This window comes from Podarcis filfolensis, assembly GCF_964270895.1.
Source record: "Podarcis filfolensis genome assembly, chromosome: 16".
In the NCBI taxonomy this organism is placed as follows: Eukaryota; Metazoa; Chordata; class Lepidosauria; order Squamata; family Lacertidae; genus Podarcis; species Podarcis filfolensis.
Window position 1 is genome coordinate 13,795,052 of NC_139620.1, and position 23,402 is coordinate 13,818,453.

General features: G+C 48.7%; 2 protein-coding genes across 6 annotated transcripts in view; one reads left to right on the forward strand and one right to left on the reverse strand.

The window, feature by feature from the left end:
• Nucleotides 1-3,321, forward strand: part of DRAP1 (DR1 associated protein 1) — an 18,222-nt gene extending 14,901 nt beyond the window's left edge. For all 3 annotated transcript variants that reach the window (XM_083591921.1, XM_083591922.1, XM_083591920.1), the window contains 3 exons: nt 781-868; nt 2,210-2,298; nt 2,800-3,321. In XM_083591921.1, coding sequence (XP_083448047.1) covers nt 781-868; nt 2,210-2,298; nt 2,800-2,947 — 325 coding nt within the window. In that variant the 3' untranslated portion in view covers nt 2,948-3,321. The remainder of the gene's footprint in view (nt 1-780; nt 869-2,209; nt 2,299-2,799) is intronic.
• LOC310752114 (actin-related protein 2-like) lies at nt 3,266-23,358 on the reverse strand. 3 transcript variants are annotated; one of them, XR_014542841.1, is made up of 10 exons: nt 23,121-23,358; nt 15,737-15,847; nt 13,705-13,920; nt 13,033-13,105; nt 10,630-10,766; nt 9,016-9,165; nt 7,455-7,600; nt 5,986-6,118; nt 4,676-5,806; nt 3,266-4,472 (listed from the first exon to the last, which is right to left on the reverse strand). XR_014542841.1 is itself a non-coding variant. In XM_083591894.1 (9 exons), the coding sequence occupies exons 1-9, from the start codon at nt 23,166-23,168 to the stop codon at nt 5,636-5,638; spliced, it is 1,185 nt and encodes a 394-aa protein (XP_083448020.1). In that variant the 5' UTR covers nt 23,169-23,328; the 3' UTR covers nt 3,266-5,635. The 3 variants fall into 3 exon arrangements, 2 of the variants coding, with proteins under 2 accessions (XP_083448020.1, XP_083448021.1); XM_083591894.1 differs by having other exon boundaries at nt 3,266-5,806; nt 23,121-23,328; XM_083591895.1 differs by lacking the exon at nt 23,121-23,358 and adding an exon at nt 22,617-23,043 and having other exon boundaries at nt 3,266-5,806.
• Between the last annotated feature and the right edge of the window lie 44 nt (nt 23,359-23,402).

Consider the following 23,402-nt stretch of genomic DNA (forward strand, 5'->3'; position numbering starts at 1 on the left):
CATCAACCCCCCAACCAGGGATGGCGGGAGATTAAGTAAACACACCTCCAGAGGACCGCAGCGTCCCCAGCCTTGTCAAGAGACCAGTCTGGCTGAGCTAAGACTAGAACCAGGAATTTCAGCTCTCAGTGGCTACACATGACATGTGTTGGGCCGTAGCCAAGTGGCAGAGCATCAGTTTTTGAGCCGCTGTTTGTGTCTGCCTGGTGAAAGTGGAGACTTTTCCTGGGGAGGCTTGCTTTTGGTGTATTTAATTATATGAATCACTCCCCCAGCAAAAATCCCTGAAGCAATTTACAGGACGAGTGAGGTGCAGTAATGAATAAAAATGCATCATTATATTCAAAATGTAGTCAAAGCAAAAAACAACAACACATCCCATCATTGGTGCTGCCCAAATGGCCAGGAAAACAAAAATGTCTTGGCCTGGCAAGGTTGGTGCCAGGCAGACCTCCTTGGGGAGAGCTTGCTAGAGGTGCGGAGCTACCACAGAAAAGGCCCCTTTCTCTTCTTGCCACTCTCTGGAACTCCTTCAAAGATGGGATGCAGAGAAGGGCAATGGCAGACATGATCTCAGGGTTCAGGAGGTTTATATAGTGGAAGGCAGCCTTTAGAGATAGGGGTCCTGAGCTTTGCAAGGCGGTAAAGGTCAAAGCCAGCAATTGAGCCCCGGTTTCCAAATGGTCTTCAGGGGCAGCCCCATGAACAACACATTGCATAGCCTAACCTGGAGGCCTCTTCCGCACACCTGTCTCCACTTTCTTTTCCTCTCTGGTTCAGGGGCCGGAAACCTGGCACTGGGCGAAAGAACGGCGGCCCAGGCAAAGGACGGGATCCGAAGCAGTCGGGCACAGACTCGGAGCAAGAGGTGGGCTGGCGTGGTTTTGAGTGTCTTCAGAAACTGAAACCCTCTTCTAATTGCAGTCCAGAAACACTTTTTAAAAAGTTAATTAACCATCTGACCCTGTTTTCCCTCCTCCTTTCTCTTTCTTTTCTCATCCCGCCTCCCTCCCTCCTTTAAATGAAATCCTGAAGAACCACAGAAAAATGCGGGCCGTATGGGCGCCCGCAGGAATTTTTCCGGGTGGAGTAAACCACAGAGAGGACGAAGCAGGTCATCCAGGGAGGGGGATCAACTGTATCGTCATCCCCCTTGGTGGATGCCCATGTACAGTCTCTTGACCCACTTTCGGTTTCTGTTTGTGTGAACAGAAACCCTAAGCGGCTGCTGTTCATCTTCTTTCCCCCTGGTGGTTTTGCTTGGAAAAACCACCCTCTTGCTTCGGCCCCTTCCCTTTCTGCTATCTATAGATGGCTAACTTTTTTGGAGCCACCCTTGCCTCATCTCAGCGGTGATTCTTCACAGGGGGGTGAAGTTGTGGCCTCCCCCCGCTTGCCACTGTGCTCACGGCCCGTATGCTTCCCCTCTGGGCCTGCCAGGCCACACTGCCCAGGAGGCGGCAGCAAGGCAGGCAGGCAGGGGCTGTTGTGCTGAGGCCTCCCTGCTCACTCACACTTGGCATGGGCAGCTGAGCAGGCCACAACCGCAAGGAGCGAGCTGAGCATAGCCAGGGGGCTCAGTGGGTGGGCAGTGAGGCCTTGGCAAGTGCCCCACAATGCCATGCCCCGATTCCAGCCCAACTTCATCGGACATACACAGTTTATTCCTCAATATTCCACCCTCTTATGTTGTTTTAGACTGTCCAGCCTCCAAGCAGTGGGCTGAGGCAGTGATGTTGGTTGTATCCCAGGAGTGGGGGGCCTTTTTTCAGCCTAAGGGCCGCATTCCTTTCTAGGCAGCCTCCCCGGGGCCACATCCAGCAATGGAGGTGAATCTTCCCTTTGTACAGTAGGCTAGTTTGCCTGCGCACATACAAACCCCTCTCCCCTCCTTCCAAGCAAGCAAGAGGCATCCGGGTGTGGCCGGGGGGGGGGGAAGGGTCCTGAGGGCTGGATGGAGAGGCTTAGGGGGGCCAAGTCTCAGGTTCCCCGCTCCTGCTGTGTTCAGTGCACTGTCCTTGCACAGCAGTGTGAATCGGGTCTGCTGGGCTGGAAGCAGCCCAGGAAACACATTTCAGCTGCCTGCCTAGAAGGGTAAAAGATGTGGCTGCAGGATCCAACTAGCTTGGTTGCTCCGAGTAAATGATAGGCTGGCATCAAGAGCATAGCATCGTTCCATGGTGACCCTTTTTTTCTCCGGCCTGTGCAGGACGACTCTGAAGACAGCGAGAGCAACGGGGAGGAGGAAGTGTCCCACATCGCCCCTCCTCCTGTGCGACCTGCCACACATCTCTCCACGTAATATTTTCAGTGTGCTCCTGCTTATTGCATTTGGCCAGCAGTGTGTCAGGAATTGTGGTTGGGAGCTCTGCCCTTTTAGCCGTCAAGCTGGGATTCAAGTGCTGTTGTCAGCTGCCTCAAAACTGTTGACGTCTGTGTGTTTTGGGGGCAGGGATCGGATGCCACTTTGCTATGGCCCCTTTCAATCCTGGCACCAGCCTTGGCTTAAAGTCTAGGCTGCTGTTATTTGTTCTCCTCACCAAAGAAACCCTGATCTGTTTCTGAGCCTAGAGGGGACAGGGACGACTTGCAGCCTTCCAGATATTCCTGGGCTCCCGACTCCCATCAGTCCTAACAAGCATGGCAAATGGTTGTGAATGCTGGGAGTTGTAGTCCAACAGCGCCTGGAGGGCCACAGGCACACACCCCAGGCCTGGAAAACATCTTCATCACCCCCAATCTATAGAAAAAGTGCCTTGGCCTGCACACTAATCCGACCCCCTTTTTCTCCCCCTGCAGTGCTCCAACACCGTATCTACATTTCACTTCCCCGCCGGTTCCCGCAATACCTCTGCCTGTCGCTGCACCAATGGGGACGGTGCCAGTTGCGCCCCCACCTGCGCCGCTTGCGCCAGCCCAGGAAGACGAGGAGGATTATGACTCCTAGCCCTAGTTCTGGTTTTTTGCTGTTGCCACTTTGGGGAGGGGGGGGGAGGGGAGGGACAGAACAGGGTTTGAACGGGGCTGTTCTTAAATTTATTAAAAAACATGAAACTGTGGCAGGATGTGTGTGTGTTTTTTGTTGTTGTTCTGCCCGCTTTTGCCCCCAGCCCCTCTTGCTACTTTGCTCCCTCCCCAGTGCTGAGATAAGCATCGGTGGTCCTTCACTCCCTGGTGCCCCAACACCATCTCATGCCCCCAGTTGCCACCACCAGGTATTTCGCTGATTGTTCTTGTTGCTAAACAGAAAACCAGAGACATGGACAGTTTTGAAAAGCAGATTTGTTTTTTTAAAAAATCAAGCTTATTCCTCCCCTCCCCCCCAAAAAAATACCAAAACAAAATACCAAAAGAATTAGGAGGGTGACTTCTTGTACCTTCTCCTGAAGTTGATACAAAGAACAAAATTGGGGGGGGGGGAGGCCAGTATGGAGTGGACCCATCCATTCATCCTCACACCAAAAACAATCTTGTCTTCTCCTGCTCTGGAGTGTAGGACTCGAACCAATGGCATCAAGTTACAAGGAAGAAGATTCCGACTCAAGATCAGGAGGAAATTTCTGACAATAAGAGCTGTTTTGACAGTGGAACGGACACCCTCGGGAGGTGGTGGACTTTCCTTCCTCGGAGGTTTTTAAGGAGAGGTTGGGTGGCCATCTGTCAGGGATGCTTTAGCTGAGATTCCTGCATTGCAGGGGGTTGGACTAGATGACCCCAGGGGTCCCTTCCAACTCTACTATTCTATGATTCTATGAGTGTGCAAAGTGGGGGGAACACTCTGTCTCCTCCTGGCAAAGAGAGAGAGGAGACCTTTCTGGTTGGGGGCAGGGAACAGGCAGGTAATGCCCAACTGCCCGGGCATTTATAAGCTGGCAAGCAAGTTTTAGTTGTCCTATAACTACAACAGGGGGTCCCAACCCCAAGTGAACCAGGTTGTCTCTTCATCGCCTCCTACCCCACTTTTAGGAAACAAATATTTGGGACTGCCTGAGGAGAAAGAGAAGGGCAGGATATGGCAGTGATGGGGAATAATATTTTGGGATAAAATTGGCAGCTTCCTTTATTTCACTCGCCTCCCTCCTTCCCCAAATTTGGTGGAGCAACTATGCCTTCCATAGGAGCACGAAGGCCATAAACTGAACAGGAGCTCCTTCCCCGCCCCAAAGCCCATGGAATTTAAAAAAAAACAAAACAAGTGAATTTCTTAAGGGGAGCTCTCAATTGTCCCTTTGCAAGCAGAGCTTGCTGTCAGCAGCAACAGTCATCTGATTGATGCTGGCAGTGAGCCAAGCACACACAGCACCTTGCAGACTCCGGCAACCAGCTGATTGGCGCCTGCAAAGTGCAGGGCCTTTGCCAGCAGTTTTGATTTCAACTTGTATGGGCAAAGGAAAATGGGTGGTGTGATGTTGGGGCCCCAGAGAAGAAAGAAGGATCCAGCGCACCAATGTATTAGAGCAGGCATGGCCAAACTTGGCCCTCCAGCTGTTTTGAGACTACAATTCCCATAATCCCTGACCACTGGTCCTGTTAGATAGGGATGATGGGAGTTGTAGTCCCAAAACAGCAGGCGGGCCAAGTTTGGCCATGCCTGTATTAGAGGATGCTAGCTCAACCAGCAAAGCTGCTTTGCAGGCCAGCAATGGGAGACCCTTACCCAGCACCCTCATGGCACCATAATGAATATTGATCTATTGCTGTCTCTGCCCCCCTGCCCTCCCTTGATCTACCCTCACCAATGAAAGGAGTGTTGCTGAACCTGGAAACAAGTCAGAAACAATTGTGGTGTGCATGTTCCATCACTGAAGCCTACAACTGGTGTGTGTGTGTGTGTGTGTGTGTGTGTGTGTGTGAGAGAGAGAGAGAGAGAGAGAGAGAGAGAGAGAGAGAAGGGGGGGTGTCACCACCCTTACACAATCCTAAAATCGTAGCCACTTGAAAGAGTAGTCTTTAGAAAACTCAGAATACACAAGTAAAATAGATTTCTCCTTATAATTATTCTCTGGCTTGGTAATGAAGCCAAAGCTGTGCAGTTCAGCTACACTTGAGGAAAGACGACAGTATGGGAAAGGAATGAGATGTGAGATGTTTGCAGGGAGCAGAGGGAAAGCGAAGACTTAGGCCAGCAGTCAAGTGCTGCCGCCCCCACCCTGCCAAACTCTCCCTGGTCCCATGCTTAAGCATATGATCTCACAGCCATGAGGTCTGGACACTTGCTTCCTTTCCAATAAAGCGAAAGAAGGGAGGATGGGAATGGATGGATTTCCCTGAGCAAACATTTGCAGCATGTGCTGCACAGGAGATAATGTGGAGTATGAAACTTGGAAGAGGTGGAGAATACTGACCTTTGGCCCCTAAACATGTGCGTCCCCCACCCCAGTGTGGGTGGGGAGAAGCTCTTTCCTGTGTGATGGGGCTTGCTCCTGTAAGCTCCATGAGGACAATGAACTTGGGAAAGCAAGGAAGACAATAACTAGATGCTTGGAATGCTTCTCCTATTTTCCCCAAACGGGATATTTGTTTTAAAAAAGATTATTTCGCTGACCCACCCACATCCTGCACAGTGGTGGCTCAACAGAATAAGAAATTGGGCTGGAATGCATCAGGGCAAGGGAAATGGAAAGAAGGGGGGGTCCTATCGCACAGTCACCCCCAACTTCTCCAAGATGCGGACCCCCTTCTCGAGATATTCAGACCGTTGCAGCCAAAAGGTATCCTTGTCTTTCATGATGTCTGCGAGCACTGCCCCTCCCAAGAAGACCATGTGCTTCCGGCGGGGAGGGTCCTCAATGCGAATCTTGAATTTCTGGAAGAGAGAGGGAAAAAAGGGGGGGTTTAAAGAAAGCAAACAGCAAGGAACCTGCCCCCTCCACTCACTGTTGTGTCTCTCCCCAGTTTGACTAGATCCCTCCTCCCCTCGGAGAGGCCACTAGGGGGCAGCAGCTCCATGCCCCATTACAGCACCCCCCAAACCCCCCAACTCACCGATAACTTTTCCACATCCCCCTTCAGCACCCGTTCCAGGTACAGCTGTTTGATCTCACGCTCCAGGCGGGAAGGCAGTCCTGGGTACATGGTGGAACCCCCAGAAAGCACAATGTGTTTGTAAAACTCAGCCCTATGATAATATAAAAGGGGGGGGGGTTGTTAGAGGAGAACCGTAATGCTTTTATATCTAGGAAGAGGGGAGAAAGAGACAGTCACAGCCGGCTGGGTCCCCACTGAAATTTCTCACTAGAGCAAGCTGGTGATTGAGGAAAGCCGCCTCTGCCCATCTGTCATAGAGAGAACAAGTGGGGACCTGCAGCAAAATGTTGCACTGCAGAGTGCTCCTCTTCACTGAGACCAATTTACAGCCATGCCCTTTCTCAGGAGATTCCATTCCTTCCCCCCTCCCTGTTTTCTTTGCCAAATGACTCAAATTCCTGTTCAAGGTTGCAGTTAGCCGCCCATATCCTTTCCCACCATACAATCAGTCAGTATTCTGTCCCTACTAAACATGCTTAAGTCCTTCACGGGGCTATTAGGAGTTCTCCCATCCACACCTTTAAGACCTTTGTCCAAAAGGGTCCCCCCGCCCTTTGTACTTCTGAATTTCTTAGGATTTTCCCAAACAGATACCTCCCCCCAAGTGCATGCATGGGACTGTTTTGTCTACCACATGCAATGACATGTACAGTCTGAACATCATGAGAAGTTGTTGTTGGCAGCTGTCTGTCTCGAGACAACGGAGTGCGCCTCCGGGGGTGAAGTCAAACCACTGCATTAGCAGCAGCACAGTGACCTCCCCGGGGCACAAAGCTTGGGCAGTGTGTATGGAGGTCCTGGGCTGTCCAGGCAACAAGGCCCCCTTCTCAGCCTCTCTGATGTGGTCCGAAGGAAGTAGAGCAAGATGTTTGGCCCCAGCCTGGCTGCGGGAGTTGCCGGAAGGAGGCATACAAGGCGCCATCCGACTGTCTTAGGGACTCCACTCTGGATTTGTGTAGGATTTACTCTTTAGCCTTTTCTTCTCCAGAAGAAGAAGAGGAGTTTGGATTTGATATCCCGCTTTATCACTACCCGAAGGAGTCTCAAAGCAGCTAACATTCTCCTTTCCCTTCCTCCCCCACAACAAACACTCTGTGAGGTGAGTGCGGCTGAGAGACTTCAGAGAAGTGTGACTAGCCCAAGGTCACCCAGCAGCTGCATGTGGAGGAGCAGGGAAGCAAACCCGGTTCACCAGATTACAAGTCCACCGCTCTTAACCACTACACCACACTGAGGGACCAGAAGAGGTCCCTCAAGAGAGTGGAGGCTTAGGATCAGAGTTTTCCTTCTCTTAGATGGGCTACCTTCCCAGGCTGACAAGCCCCATCACCCACATTCGGGTCAATTCAGAAACATATTCCTAAAGTCTGTCCCACGTTAACCTCTAGAGATGCCCCCCACATCCTCCTGGGCAATGCCCCCCTCACCGGGTGTCGATATCCGCTGCCTGGATGGTGTTGAAGAGGAGCTCAGCCACACCAACTCCTTCCACGTTGATGAGATGGGGCTGGAACAGGGCCTCAGGGGCCTCAAAGCGCTCGCCCCCGACTTTGATCACCCGTCCATCCGGAAGCTGTAGGGGCGAAACAAGAAAGGGTGACACTAGTAGGCTGTGGGGCATGGCCCCCTCCTCTGCCTTCCAGCTAGGGGAAGAAAGAGGCATGAGCAGAGACCAAAGACACATTCCAGCCAGGCAAAAACATTCATGGAGGGAAGAGTCTTCAGGACCAGATGGAGGAGCCTGAAAAGCCACATTCGCCCCCACTTCCACTCCTGATCTAATTTATGGCCCCTGCCACAATCACTTTGCAAACATGATCTTCCCCTTTCTCTGCTCCTCGTTCCATTCATTCGACCTGTAAGGTCACTGAAATCATCTGGGGAAATTTTCCTCACGGACAACAGGGCAGTGACTTGAGAACGGGCATTTCCCACCCCTGGTTACATGAACAAGTTTCCTGTAAAAACACATCCTTTAGCCTGGGCTTTCCCTGATTCCTAAGATTGCACTTTGTGATTACTGAATTCCTGCTTTTGTAATACTGTTTTGACTGGGTTTTATACTGTAAATTTTATATGCCGCTTAGAGATCTTAGAACATTAAGTGGTTTAGAAATACTTTTTAACTACAGTGGTACCTTGGTTTTTGAACAGCTTAGTTGTCAAACAAATTGGAACTCAAACGCCACAAACCTGGAAGTAAGCGTTCCAGTTTGTGAACATTTTTCGGAAGCCGAACATGCTCCGTTCTGAGTGCCACACTTCTGTTTTGAGTGATAAGTTGACGTCTGTCGGCTGGCGAGTCCCGAGCACCCACGCAACATGGAGGTGATATTTGGAGCTGGCGCTTTTATTTTTGCAACTTATTTTGTGCTTTTTGTTTTTGCGGCTTTTTTGGTTAATTTGTTATTGTGACTGTGTGGAACCTAGCTCAGCTACTGATTGATTGATTGATTGACTGACTGACTGATTGTGTGACTGTTAATTCATATTAAATTGTTGTTTTAGGAGTTGTTTTCAAAAGCCTGGAATGGATTCATCCATTTTGCATTACTTTCTATGGGAAAGCGTGCCTTGTTTTTAGAACGCTTTGGAAGTCAAACGAACTTCCAGAACAGATTAAGTTTGAGAACCAAAGTACCACTGTATAGAAATTTTAAATAGATAAATTTATATTTATTAATTTCAGAGCAGGGGGTGGCATGGCTCGGGACATCCCCTGGGGCAGCCCTTAAACTGTGGAATTCTCTCCCGAACAGACACACTCGTTCTACAGTTTTTGTAGCATGCTGAGATGCATTGAGATGCTCTGGGCTTTGACAACCAAGTTATATATATGCTTTAGGACCAATCCTATCCTTCTAACTCATTTAAACTGGTTGCAATATTTTATACAGTTAACATTTTGTAACTCATCCTAGGGCTCTTATGGTGAAAGACAGGCAAGAAATCCCGCCAACAGTAATTAATAACTCAGCTAATAATTACCGTATAGGACTCCACGAGCACGGTCGTCTCTTGAGCTAGCTTTTGCTCCTGCTCAATGTTGTAGCCGACGTAGCACAGCTTCTCCTTCATCATCCTGACCGTCTCAAAGTCAGCCGAGTGGTTAAAGGCATATCCACGCAGCAACAAGAGCTGTCAAAGCAGGGAGACAATGGGCAAAGCCCAAAACCATCAGTTGCATTGTATCAGCTGTCATTGCTAATGGCTTCCACCCACCCCTTGCAAAGCATCCTGGGAATATTTCATGGCGAAGGTGCTGAAAAACTTCTGTCAAGGATTCTTAAGCGCGCACACACTCACCCCTGGAGCACTCTGCCCATCTCACATTCCTAGAAACTAAATAAATAAATGGGGCGTATTTACTTGCCTTCTTGAGAGATGGTGGAGGCACATACACACACCCCACAAAAGTATAGGCACAGCCTCTGTGTAACAAACACACAATTCTAAACCTTTTTCCAGCAAGGAAGGTGTTCAAGAAGGAAAGTGCTGATAACAAGAAGGCAAAAGTTTCTGTACTTAGGAAATAATGGTCTCTGACACTGTCAATTCGTAACACACTCCATTATAGTTAAATTAGTCAAGTTAGGAGAAATAGAAACAAAACTAGGCCAGTGTGAAAGAAGGGGGAGTAAAACTAAGGAGGCAATGCACCTCCCCACCCCTGGCCAAAAAAACCAACAACACCCCACCCAGCCCAGTGAGATTTGGGCATGTTCAATAGCCACAAAATGCCAGTTGCAAAAGAAAAATGGGGGGAAATGGAAAAGGGAGAGGGGTTGGAAGGATCCACTTTCCAATGAAGATAAACAAAGATCCACACTTTTGGAGAACTGTGTTCACTATTAGTATATAGGATAGCTAGAAATATAAAACCTCCACACAGAGAGGCAGCAGAGCAGTACATCTCCCGCCAATAGCATACTCATAGTAGTGAGTGCCAACAAAATTGGCATCATATAGAATTGAAGAGTTGGAACTATGAGGATCCTCTAGTTTTCCAAACTTTCCATGTTGGCGACACACTTTTTAGATGTGCATGTTTTTGTGACACAGTAATTCCGTTTTACTAGCAAACTGGAGGTTAAACAAACCCCTTTCCAGCCACAAGCAGAGGGCTGGGAGTGTTCGCACAAAACACCTACAGACTGCAGCTGACACACGTGGCGTGACACAGTTTAGAAAGCTCTGATCTAGTCCAACCCCCCTACAAGGGCCCAGGGGGGAAGCAGGTTTTTGAAATACATCCTCAAAAACAACAGGAGGAGGACTGAGCATGTCTGTAGCTGTGGAATGTTAAGTACTGGCTACAAATGGAACATGATGGGTGGTGTGTTTGTGTGAAATGGCCTAGCTTATATTAGTACGCCGGTGGGGGAATCCTGGAGGGCTGATATTCTGAACAGGAGCACCTCCTATTAGGAGGTGAGGTTACACAGCAGTGTTTTGATACAGGCGCTCCCTACTTGCTGATACACAGGTGCTCCAGCTTCACGAAAGGGTTTCAGCAGATCCTGCTCACTCATTTCTTTGATGCCCTATGTCGCATCCTCCACCTAGGGGAAGAAAGCCAGCGACGGCCTCTGCAGCCCTCACCTTGATGAGGTAGCGTGTGATGTCACGCCCCGCTATGTCCAGCCGACGGGTGAGGTGGGGCAAGGAGAAGCCCTCGTAGACTGGGCAGATGTGGGTGACACCGTCCCCAGAGTCTACCACCACGCCTGTGAGAAGGCCTGAAAAAAGGTTTTCATATTAATTATGGCAACAGACTGTTTCAGTAGCAAAGTGTACAAACCTCTTCACACAAGTGTGTGTGTATCTAATTTTTACAACAACCCTGCAAGGTGGCCATCAAAGAGAATTACAGTGGTACCTCGGGTTAAGTACTTAATTTGTTCGGGAGGTCCGTTCTTAACCTGAAACTGTTCTTAACCTGAAGCACCACTTTAGCTAATGGGGCCTTCTGCTGCCACTGCGCTGCCGGAGCACAATTTCTGTTCTTATCCTGAAGCAAAGTTCTTAACCTGAAGCTCTATTTCTGGGTTAGCGGAGTCTGTAACCTGAAGCATATGTAACCTGAAGCGTATGTAACCCGAGGTACCACTGTATTATCCCCAAGCTTCAGAGAGAAGGCCAAAGCTGAGATAATCTTAGATTGCCTAAGGCCACCTTTGGAGTTCATGGAAGAGGCAAGAATTGAACCGGGTTGTGTGTGTGTGTGTGTGTGTGTGTGTGTGTGTGTGTGTGTGTGTTAAACAAAAGTCTAAGCAGGAATCGAAATATGTACTGGCCTGAAGACAAGCCAGCTGACCTTGCCAGCCAATCAAGACACACCCAGCTCTATAAAACCATTTCGTTCCGCAGTCTCTTTGCACTGAATGGCAATGCAGACTCTTGGTATTACAATTTATCTTTAAACATACGTATATTAATATGTTAAACATCATTTTTCCCTAGATAAATATATTACTAATTATCTCTAAAATCTCAGCTTTAAATGTTTGCTTGAAAAAAATATATAAATATGTATACATTAATTTCCTATATAGCAGCAAACAATTTGACTTTAAATCTGTTATATCTATTTTTTTATATATACACAACAATCTTGTCTAATGCCCTAACTAGCCAGGCTTCACACTCTGACATGGGGGTGGGGGGAACCCCAGCAGCCTCCTCCCCTGGGCCTGCCCAGATACCAGAATTTCTTTTATTTGAAGAGTTGGCAGCATTTGCTAACTGCAGCGTGAACTCTGCTAGCAAAACCTTTGAAAACAGCTTGCGTGCCAACAACAGATTGACAGAAGAAAAGGATCTGGAACATTGTGGTCATGAATAAAATCACCAGTTACAAACTGTTATGGGGAGGGAAAGTACACTCAATGCAGACTTTTCAAAGGAAGCTGGATACCAACGGGAACTGATACCAACCAGGTGAATGAGTGAGACAAATTTTCACTTCTAAAAGTGCTTCTTGCTAGGGGCTTATATTGCAATCTCAGCAGCCTTTGTATGCAGTTTTACATGGGGTCCACACAACATCATCATCAACATGCCAGCCCATACTTTCATTAAATTAAATGTCATAGTTCAGTGGCAGTGTGCAGGCTGTTCATGTATAACGCCCAGATTCAATCCCCAATGACATCTCTCCCAGTCTCCTATCTGAAACACCCAGAGAGCTGATGTCCATTGCAGACAACATTGATTTAGATCATGGGTAGGCAAACTAAGGCCCAGAGGCCGGATCTGGCCCAATCACTTTCTAAGCCCGTGGACAGTCTGGGAATCAGCGTGTTTTTACATGAGTAGAATATGTCATTTTATTTAAAATGCATCTCTGGGTTATTTGTGGGGCCTGCCTGGTGTTTTTACATGAGTAGAATGTGTGCTTTTATTTAAAATGCATCTCTGGGTTATTTGTGGGGCATAGGAATTTGTTCATTTCCCCCCTCCCCCAAAAAAATCCTACGCCCCACAAATAACCCAGAGATGCATTTTAAATAAAAGCACATTCTACTCATGTAAAAACACGCTCAATCCGCGGGCCGGATTGAGAAGGCGATTGGGCCGGATCTGGGCTCCGAGCCTTAGTTTGCCTACCCATGTTCTAGAGCAACAGAACACTGTGACGAGTGCCAGAGCGCACAGAAATACCGTTTACCTTCCGGCCGCAGTGTTACCTATTTATTTACTTGCACTGGTGTGCTTTCCAACTGCTAAGTTGGCAGGAGCTGAGATAGAGCAACAGGAGCTCACTCCGTCGCAGGGATTTGAATTGCTGACCTTCTGATAGGCAAGCCCAAGAGGCTCTGTGGTTTAGACCACAGCGCCACCCGCGTCCCCTTTATTATTAACAGGACACAGATTGGGAATTAATACAATGTCTCCCTTAAACAATAAAACATGTGGGTCTTCCAAAAGATTTAACATGCATTAATACCATACCATTGCTTAACTCCTGGCCTCTCCCATCACACACCCCAGCCTCCAACTTACCTTGGGCGTAGAGGGTCAGCACTGCCTGGATAGCGATATAGACTCCTTCAAACTGGTATGTCTCAAACATCACCTGTGTTGCAAGGGCAAATGGGCAATGAGCATTCGTTCTACAAGTCTCAGCCACCCCTAGAATTCCTGGCTATTCCCAAGTCCATACAGTGGTACCTTGGGTTACGTACGCTTCAGGTTACAGACGCTTCAAGTTACAGACTCCGCTAACCCAGAAATAGTACCTCAGGTTAAGAACTTTGCTTCAGGATGAGAACAGAAATCGTGCGGTGGCGGCACGGCGGCAGCGGGAGGCCCCATTAGCTAAAGTGGTGCTTCAGGTTAAGAACGGACCTCTGGAACGAATTAAGTACTTAACTCAAGGTACCACTGTATTTCAATAGCCGCCAAGACCAGCCCCACTTACAGAACACAAGTTACCCAACCTCTCCCCAGGTTTCCTTATTTTTTATATTATTATAAAGTATACAAGAGGACCCAGGACCCTGCCTCAAGGAGCTTACAAAACTCTGCGGCCTATCTCGCTCCTGCCACAACAGATCCCATCACACTGATCCAGCCTCACATCTTGCAGGGACGGTTTGATGAACTCGTTTCTCACACCCCTGCTCTGGGACCCCAGCTTCTCCAAAGCTCCTCTGCTAATAACATCCCACCTACCTCAATGATCTTCTCCCGGTTCTTGGTGGGGTTCATGGGGGGCTCGGTAAGCAGGATCTTGCAGTTGCGGGGGTCGACATTGAGCTTCTCGGGCCCAAAGGTGTAGTCCCACAAGTACTTCATGTCGTCCCAGTTGCGCACGATCCCGTTCTCCATGGGGTAGTTCACCTCCAGCATAGAGCGCAACTCGCTGGCTTCATCTCCCACCATGAGGTCCTGGCACGGGAAAGAGAAATAAAATTCAATTCTAACAACTTGGGGCCAGTTCACCTATGAGATCACCTTACCCCGCCCCCATGTGCCCACTCGACCGCGCCAATTGGCGGAATTGGCCCTGCCACAGGTGACACATAATATCCACATATGTAAGAACTCGATCGTTTGACGTGGCAGCGCCTGCAACTTGGGAACTCCCTGCCTATTGAGAGGAAGCAGGAACCTTCCATGTACTCTTTTCAGACCTGCTAAAGACATTTTTGTTTAGTCAGGCCTACCCAGACACCTAGAAAGCTGAGGTAATCTTAATCTATTTTAGTGTTTTGTATGTTTTTGTATGTTTTAGTGTTTTGTATGTTTTGTATGTTAATCTGTTTTAGTGTTTTGTATGTTTTTTGTTTTGTATGTTTTAAAGTATGCTTGTCATTTTTTCTCGATTTTGCTGCTTTTTACAATCAAGTGGCATATAAAGTTAAAAAATAAATAAATAGTTATGCTGCTGGGCTACAGCTATACACCTGCGTGTGCAATACATGAGCCCCCGTGCCATGTCATCACAGAGCATAATCAGCCTTCAGATCATGGCCAAAACTTGGGCTCCCTTCACACAAACAGGTATCAAACTCCAACTAACAGTGTGGAGTTAGATTGCTGGACCATATAGACAAGCATACAAACCATCAGGGTGACTTTAACTCCAATACTGTTCTTGCAGTGGGTGAGTTATATGCCACTTCCGCCAGTTGTAGTAACTGTAGTTACTCACACTCTCAGGAGTGCTAAAAATTCTATATTCGAAGCTTCCAGGGCCTCTCAGTAACTTTATGGCAGGGCTGGGGAACATTTTTTCCAATGGAGGGCCTGCAGGCTTTCTAAGCACTCTGCAACTGCTCAGCTGTTTCTTTTTTTCTCTCTTTTAAAAAAATAGTTTTTATTGGGGGGTTTTTGTGTTACAAAGCAAACAGATAAACAGGGAACGTTACATCTATTGTCTTGACTTTCAATTCTTAAGTCTTTTTCACAAGATCATTTACGTTTGGTGAAAAACATTTTTGTCATCGACATCTTGCAGTTGGGGGAAAAGGGAGGGGGAGATGGACTGGGGAAATTGTTCTTTCATTCTATTGCCTGTTCTTAGTATAGGGGGAGTTGTGTCAGAATCACATTTGTGCATTTATTTATTTATTTTTATTGATATTGTGAGAGGTTAGGGGTTCCCAAGCTTGGTTGGTTGTGTTTAGTTGATTGCGGTGTGGTCCATTTGTGTGAGGGAGGAAGGCTAGGTTGTTGGGTCAGGTGAGCCGTATTGATTTGTATGCAGTTGGGGGGGATAGTGTTGCGTATGTAATAAAGGGGAACCACACTGAGGTCCTTGTCCTTGTGCTAGTTTGAGTTTGTTGGTTAACTTTTCTAGTAACTTTCCCGTTATTTTTTGGTACCAGTGGTCTATGTTCACTCCTGATAGGTCCTTCCAGTTATGATATTTCTACCTGCTGAGAGTAAGTGACTTATGAGTTCCTTGTGTGTGTATGTTGTTGTCCTGGGAGATATTTAATAAGGCAAGTTCTTGCAAAGCTGTTTCTCTACCTCTTGCAAACACATGAAACAGAAGAGGAAGCAATACCTAGAGCAGAAGCCTAGAGAGCAAGAGTGGGTCCCTAACATCTGAAATGCTGAGGGCCACATGAAATTAGGCTGAGGGCCATTGGTTCCCCACCTTATCCATTACAGAATAAAAAACAGCCCTCCACCCCCAACCGCATTTGACTGGCCTCACCACACACACCGAGATCTGAGGCCCACAGACGCTACTCACCTTGATCTCAATGTTGCCAACTTTGGCGGTGGAGCGGATGATAGGGCGGCCCACCAGAGCTGGGAAGATGTGCTCCGGGAAGTTTGACCCAGCAAAGCCACATTTTACAAACTGCAGGAGAAACGGGGGGGGGGGGGGGGAGAGAAAAACAATGGTTGAGAGTAATTCAAGCATGGAAGAATGACACAGTGGGTAGGGGAGCCAGGGATGTAGGAAAAGGGTTGGTTCTATAGGACTCCTTTGTGGGCATTATTATTTAAGTTCATTCTTACAACAACCTTGTGAGGGAGGTCAGTAGTATTACCATCACCGTAATGTATTTGGGAGTGCAAAGGCGACTTCCTTAAGGCTGGCTTATGATGCAAATGAGCAGCAACCACAATTTTCAAACTGGGGACTTTGCGGTTCCACTATTCTGCCTCTCTGCGTTGCCAATACTTCTGCTGCCTCCGAGTTCTAGGATTATCAGAGATGGAGCAAAACTTATCTCTATCAGTTTTCTACACACTACACTCCAGAATGCAGTTTTCCTTTTAGCCCTTTATTTTTAAAGTGTTGTTCACACACACACCCCAACTCACAGGGACATTGCTCCATTCCCTTGATAATTTTTGCGTTTTTCATAGCCTAACAGCGGGGGTTTGAAGTAACTGCATTTTCTGAGCACCCTTTAAAACACAGTCTCATACACTATGCATTGCAGTAATCTAACCTGGAAGCTACCAAGCTTCATTTTCATCCAAAGTTACTGGCAAAACTGACACGGCACCAAGCCCATTTCCCACGCAACTAGCAAAAGGATCACAATCCAAAGAACTTCCCGAAGGGAAATCTTTAATGGAACAGGGCAAGTTTATATGAGTGTTGGAGATATGCATCAGTCCTAGCCAGCATGGCCAACAGTCATCGAATCATAGAACTGTAGGGCAATCCAGGAATGTCTGAAAAAGAATCCTTGACAGATGGCCATCCCTCTGCTTAAAAGCCTGTAATGAAACAGAGTCCACTACCTTCTGAGGTAGCCCATTCCACTGTTAAACAGCTCTTCCCATCAGAAAGCTCTCCCTAATGTTTAGTCAGAATCTCCTTTCTGGTAATTTAAACCCACTGCTTTGAGTCCTACTGTCTGCAGCAGGAAACCAGATTGTTCCATCTTTCTTGTAACAGTGCTTCAGATATTTTATGCACCTTGTCCATGTCCTCGAGAATTACCAAGTGAAACCCATCAGATGCAACAGGACTAGACAATGTTCTAGGGTGGACACCCCTTCAGATTCATCTGCTGTAACAGCAAAGTGGTCTTTCTCTCCCGCCCCCCCTTTCCAATGTGCTTGTGTTATGCAACACGCTCCGCAGCAGCTGTTTTTGCAAGGCGCCCATAGTACTTTCTCAAAATCCCAGTTGTGCCCACTGGCCCCCAAAGGTGGCCAACCCCTGGTTTAAAAGGGGGGGGTATGTGTGTGTGCGAGAAAAGGCCAGCCTGAGAAGCTGCTCTGCTAGCCTGCTAAAGGCCTCTGGTTCTGGGCTGGGAAATGTGCCCTCAGACTAGACGGAGGAAACCAAACTGCAAAGGGGGAAGTGGAGAGGCAGGAAATGAAATGGCCAAATATGACTCACAGCAGAACAAACAGGCAACCGAGGAGGAAGTTGCTTGCACACCGAGAGCTCCAGAAATCTGCAGGCCCAAAACGAAGGGCGGGAGCATGGAGGCCTCTTTCTCCTGCTGAACTTTGCTACCAAGGGCTACTACCTCTGGCTGCCATGGCAGCTCTCCTGAATCGATGCAGGCAACAAAAACGAGCGGGGAAGGGCCGCAGCTGAGCAAAAGAGCACTTCTTTTGCAGGCAGAAAGCCTCAGGTTCAGTCTCCAGCATCTCCACATAGGGCTGGAAGAGCCCCCTGCATGAAACCCCAGAGATCTACTTCCAGTCACTGTAGATCAGGGGCCGCCAACCTGGCACCCATGGGCACAGTGACACTCACAAAAGCTTTCACTGGTGCCCCTGGGCAGGTGCCCCAGATTCCGAGCTTCCATTTTTATTTTTAAAGTAAGTATCTAGCCCTCCTAGGAAGTCATGGGACAAAATGTGCAGGTGCCTTAAAATCAGGGTGTGGTGTAGCCACCTTCTATATTTCCCCTGCTACTGAGGAATGCCCCCATTGCTCTTAGATAGCAAGTGTGTGTGTGTGTGTGTGTGTGTGTGTGTGTGTGTGTAAAATCAATATTGCACTATCTCCACAATCAGTGCCAGCAGGACACAGTTTACTTCCCTGCTGGTAAGCATAAGGTTGTTGGAGGTGGCTGCCTTTCTAATTTTGCGTTTTGCCACACTTCCCGTGGCAGCCATTTTGTGCTATGCCATGCCCCCTCCGCGGAAGCCATTTTGTGACAGGCGCCCCCTGCTCTCCCTCCAAAATTTGAAATGTGCTCACTTGTCCAAGAAGCAACTCCTGCTGTAGGCAAAACTGAACCAGATGGAATGAGGGAATGACTCAGTATAGGGCAGCTTCCTAAATTCCTGTTTCTATATTAACCTTTATGCAACTAATGGTTTGGCTGCTGAAATTTCTCAACCAGAAATTCAACACAGAAGCAGAAGGCTTTGTCAGAGGGTGGAGGCCAACCCTCCCACAGAGTCCCGCATAGTCCTCATCCAGAGCATTACAGGTCCGACCCCCAGCATCACCATATAGGGCTGGGGAAGTTTCTGCACCTGGAAGCCTGTAGAGACACTGCTACTCTGCATAGACAGCACTGAACTAGGTAGACCAATGGTCTGATTCTGTACAACGCAGCAGCTTCTTATGAGACTTTTAATCTTATTAAAACATGGATTCGAGCCCCTTGTTGGGCAAGAGATTCCTGCTGCACTGACCCTTGTGTCCGCTTCAACAGTTCTGTGATTCTATTTTCCTATCTAAATCAGCCTGTTATTCAAAACCATGAGGACTGGAATCTTATTCTTAGGGGAAGGCCCGTAGCTCATTGACAAGACCCCCTGTTTTTCCCAGGTTCAATTCCCTTTGGCATCTCCACATAGGGCTGTGGGACACCGCTGCCTAGAGAGCTGCTGCCAGTCAGTGTTGACAATACTGAGCTACATGGATCAATAGCCTGACTCAATATAAAGCAGAGCTCGCTATGTTTATAAACACTTCCCCTCCCCCTCTTTCTCTCTTATTTTCCGTTTAGAAATTAAAAACTGCCAGATCATGGAATAAGTAGGCTCCCTGCACACCGATCTCCCAGCCAGTTTCTTTTGAGTTATGTTCAGCAGGCGGGGGAATGAAGTGGGTTTGAGAACAAAAAAGCAATGGAAAGCTGAGAGGACATGTGGGGGTGGCTTTGTTACCCACAGTGCTTTGCTGCAAATCACCGACAAAGCTGCGTTGAGAGGCGACTTTTTCCAGATTGCTGGAAAAGCTCAGTGCGTGCGCAAGTGCGCACACCCTCCCAGCATGCTCCCCAAAGAACCTGCCATGTGTGCACACACACACTTCTCAAAGGATGCACTGCTTTCCAAAAACCTTATATAGCCTCCTCAAGAGAACATTAATATACTGCGGACCTCAACCCAGGGCTGCTTAAATCTCATGTCAAAGCACCAAATGTGGCCCTCCTTGTCTCGCTATCTGGCCCTCTGAACTCTCTGTAGGCCACATCCGTCACTGGCCCTGCTTCACGAGTGTTTTTCCTGCCTGGAAAGTGTCACTGAAACTAGCGTAGAAACTAGTCGACAGCACAAAAGTATGGCCCACTTTTGTCTCTGGCCCTGCAGGCCAGTTGGCATGTGGCTTTCAGAAGATTTCCCAGAAGCCTAAGAATCTTGCCCATTGAACTGTCTGCTGTGTTATCCATGCCAGTTAATCTTAATTTATGCTTAATCTTCCCGGTAAATCTGCATGTATGAAATCCCACAGGCACAAGGCAAGACAGAGAGATCTACAGGTCAGTCGGGTGTTGCCAGCAGCAAGACTGCAGCATGTGGAACGGCCCAAGAGAAAGGGGCTAAATCAGCCAGAGACCGGCCTTTTCTCCCAGGGATTTCAGGGTTGCCTACAGTTCTTAAGAGGGGCAGGCTCACTTTGCAGGCAGAAGATTCCCAGTTCAATCTGGGGCTGAGAGAGACAGACGTCCCGCTCTCAGTGAGTCACTGCCAGCCACTGTAAAAATACTGAGCTTAAGGGACCAACAGCCTGACCTCAGTATAAATAAGGCAGATTGATATTTAAATCCACCCTTCATTAGAAACTCAAGCACTGGAATCTTGCTTTCTGTTTGGTGGAAGCTCAGAGGTAGAGTGGGACGCGGGTGGCGCTGTGGTCTAAACCACAGAGCCCAGGGCTTGCCAATCAGAAGGTTGGCGGTTCGAATCCCTGCAACAGGGTGAGCTCCCATTGCTCGGTCCCTGCTCCTGCCAACCTAGCAGTTTGAAAGCACATCAAAGTGCTAGTAGATAAATAGGTACCGCTCCGGTGGGAAGGTAAACAGCGTTTCCATGTGCTGCTCTGGTTCGCCAGAAGCGGCTCAGTCATGCTGGCCACATGATCCGGAAGCTGTACGCAGGATCCCTCAGCCAATAAAGCGAGATGAGTGCCGCAACCCCAGAGTCGGTCACGACTGGACCTCATGGTCAGGGGTACCTTTTTACCTTTACCGAGGTAAAGCAGCTGCTTACTAAGCTCAAAGTACAAAACACCTGCAGTCCAAAATTCAATCCCCAGCATCTACAGGTAAACTCTGGAGTGTCACTGCCAGTCAGTGCAGTGAACACCGAGAAAGACAGACCAGTCCGTTTCCTATGTATGCATATGGGTGTCATGACATGCTGGAAACTGATTAAAACCGTGGATGGAGAGAGCTGGAGTCACCGTCCTTACCTGGGTGTTCACAGCATTATCCCACACCCACTAAGTCAATTATTTAGTGGCCTTGCCATGTAACAACACTTGTGAAATATGCAGCTTATAAATTTTGAAAATATAGCTGAGGAAGATCAAAGCTCTGTGGTAAGAGCACCAGGTTTTGCATGTGAAAGGCTCAGTCCCTGGCATCTCCAGGTAGGAAATGTCCCTTGCTTGAAACCCTGGAGAGCTGCTGCCATTCAGTGCGGGCAATATTGGACCAAGGGCCTGACTCAGGACATGGCAGCTTCCTATGTTCCCCCTTGGACAGCAGTTTCCAGGTTCAACAGCACCTTGGGTAGACCATTTCTAGCATGATCATCCCCCTGAAATGTTTGGAAATCATAGAATTGTAGAGTCGGAAGGGACTAGTTTCATCTAGTCTAACCCCCTGCAATGCTGGAATACACGGGAATCGAACCCACAACCTTGGTATTATCAGCACCATGTTCTAACCAAGGGAACTAACTCACAGGAGTATCTAGTCTTAAAACATTGCAACAACCTTTAGCTGGGGCTGATGGAAGTTGTATAGTTGGAACATCTGGCAGTCGCAGGTTGCTAGAGGCTGCATTACACCCTCCACAGCTGGATCCCTTAGCCTAAGGCTCTACAGCTCTGATCTCCAAACTGTTTTTGTTTTTTTTTAAAGCCCTAAAAGACTTACAAACAAATTTAGAGAAGGGTATCTATGTGGACTTTCCCACAGCTGTGCAGTTCCCCAATGAATTTCCTGTGTATCTAACCCCCATTCCCGCCATTAGGCCTAATTTCTGTATTAGTTTGTGGTCTACACTGTCTTGGTCATGTCGACAGAATGAAAGATGGCAGGATCTCCTATGGGGAGCTGGCTTCAGGCACCAGGCCCGTTGGCAGACCAGCTCTGAATTACAAAGATGTCTGCAAATGTGGCATGAAGGCTGGCAGCATCAATCATGCCATGTGGGAATCCCTTGCAGATGACCGCAGTGCTGGAGACATACGGTCAAGCCATACATCCACAGCAGTGACCAGAGGAGGAATGACCGCTGGGAGGAACACAGAGAGAAGAAACGCCATGGGGCATCTGCAGCAGCACAACCGCATGTCTTCGTCTGCCCCAGCTGCAACAAAACATGTCTCTCCCCTGTCAGTCTCTACAGCCACAGCAGGCGCTGTAACTCTCCAATGGTTTGACTCCATCTCTGAAGGCACACTCCTCCACTGTCCCCCAAGACAGATGGATGCCGACCTTCCTCTTCTAGACTACTCCTTTCTCAACAACTGGCAGCTCAGAGTTTGAATGTATGGCCTGCACTTAAATTTAAACTGAATTATAAAAATTGCAGCAACAACAAAAGATACAGAACTCACTCCACTGAAAAGTATTTGTGTTTGGAGGAGCAAATGATAGTTGTGACCAAGACAAGGGCCACAATGGGTAACCTTTGATTTGGGGGGGGGGGTTCCCAAGCCAGAGACAAAAGTAAGCAGACCAACAAATGGTAAATTTTACCTTTCTACAATAGGTTGGTTTTTAACACACACTCCTTTCTGTCCTTCATTCAGACAGGCAAGAGTCATTATCAAAGTTCATTCAAACCAGAAAAAGCACTCAATCAAGGCCTGCGAGGGGTGTGGCCTGGGGAGAGGCCTGAGGGCCGGACACAGAAGTTTACAGGGCCACATTAAACTCCTGGCTTAAGGGGTTAGAGATCTTCTGCTTTCACACAATAGGTCATTATGTCACAGTCACAGAATGAGGATCACAGACTCCAGGGTGAAATCCAGGTCCCTAATTGATCTGGCTGAGCTAATCCAGTCCTCTATCCCCCAAGGAGTACACTGGTTAAATGTGAAGCCCCTACCTGCATGGCCAAAGGTCAGCCATGCTGGGAGCTGTAGTTCAACAACACCATGCCTAGAAGCTACACTCTTTCGCTGGAAGGCCACCAGCTTCATCTTTCCAGATGTATTTGGGGATGACCATACTCACTATTTTGCGACGAGGTGGTGGGCCCTACAAAACTCAAAAACGAATGCCCTCCTGGGGTTCGACTGCGATGTCTCCAGGGCGCTCTGCACGTCCCCAGAGGCGCTCTTGCTCTTTCATTTCATAATCTCGAGCGCTTTCCAAATCTGCACGAACGGCTACATGGTTGCAACAACCTCGCAAGGGAGGCAAGCCCGAGGGGGGGAGGGGAATCACCCCAATATTGTGGGTCAAAACCTTGATGCTGCCCGAGGTCTCCCCGGGAGTTGCGGCAAGATCCGAGGCGAGCTCATCCCCGGCAGAGAAAGGGAGCTGGCTAAATCGGAACAAAGCCCCGATTGTCGGGCGCTCTCGGAGGCAACCCTGGGACACTCGGACGTGTTACACACATGCATTCGCAGATCCACACGTTAGCCCCTTGGCACAGGCGGTGACGATGCCCCGCCGCGCCCACCCGCCACGCCCAGCTCCCTGGCACACTCTTTCCGCCAGCGCTTGCACGCTCACCCCGGTGCCGTTGTCACAAACCACCACGCGGCGGCCCTGGCTGTCCATGGCGGCGGCGGCGGCGAGTCGATGCCGCCTGCGGGTCGCGGGTTCGAGGCCGGCAGCGCCTTGTCAAGTCGCAGCAGCCGCCGCCCTCTCCGGCTTCGCCCAGCAGCAGGAAGCGCCGCCGCCCGGGTTCGGGGCAGGGCCAGCGCACGGAGCAGGCGCCGGAGCAGGGAGGGAGCCAAGCCCCGTCCGTGATGCAACATCCTGGGCTGGGAGAAAAAGGCAGCCAGGGAGGGA

Excerpts from the sequence above, each read along its gene's own strand:
- LOC310752114 (XM_083591894.1), bottom strand. The coding sequence starts at position 23,168 with ATGGACAGCCAGGGCCGCCGCGTGGTGGTTTGTGACAACGGCACCGGG. Across the intron at positions 10,767-13,032 it reads GCTGACCCTCTACGCCCAAG|GCCTTCTCACAGGCGTGGTG; the intron begins GTAAGTTGGAGG and ends ACCTTTTTTCAG. Across the intron at positions 7,601-9,015 it reads TGCTCGTGGAGTCCTATACG|CTTCCGGATGGACGGGTGAT; the intron begins GTAATTATTAGC and ends TCGCCCCTACAG.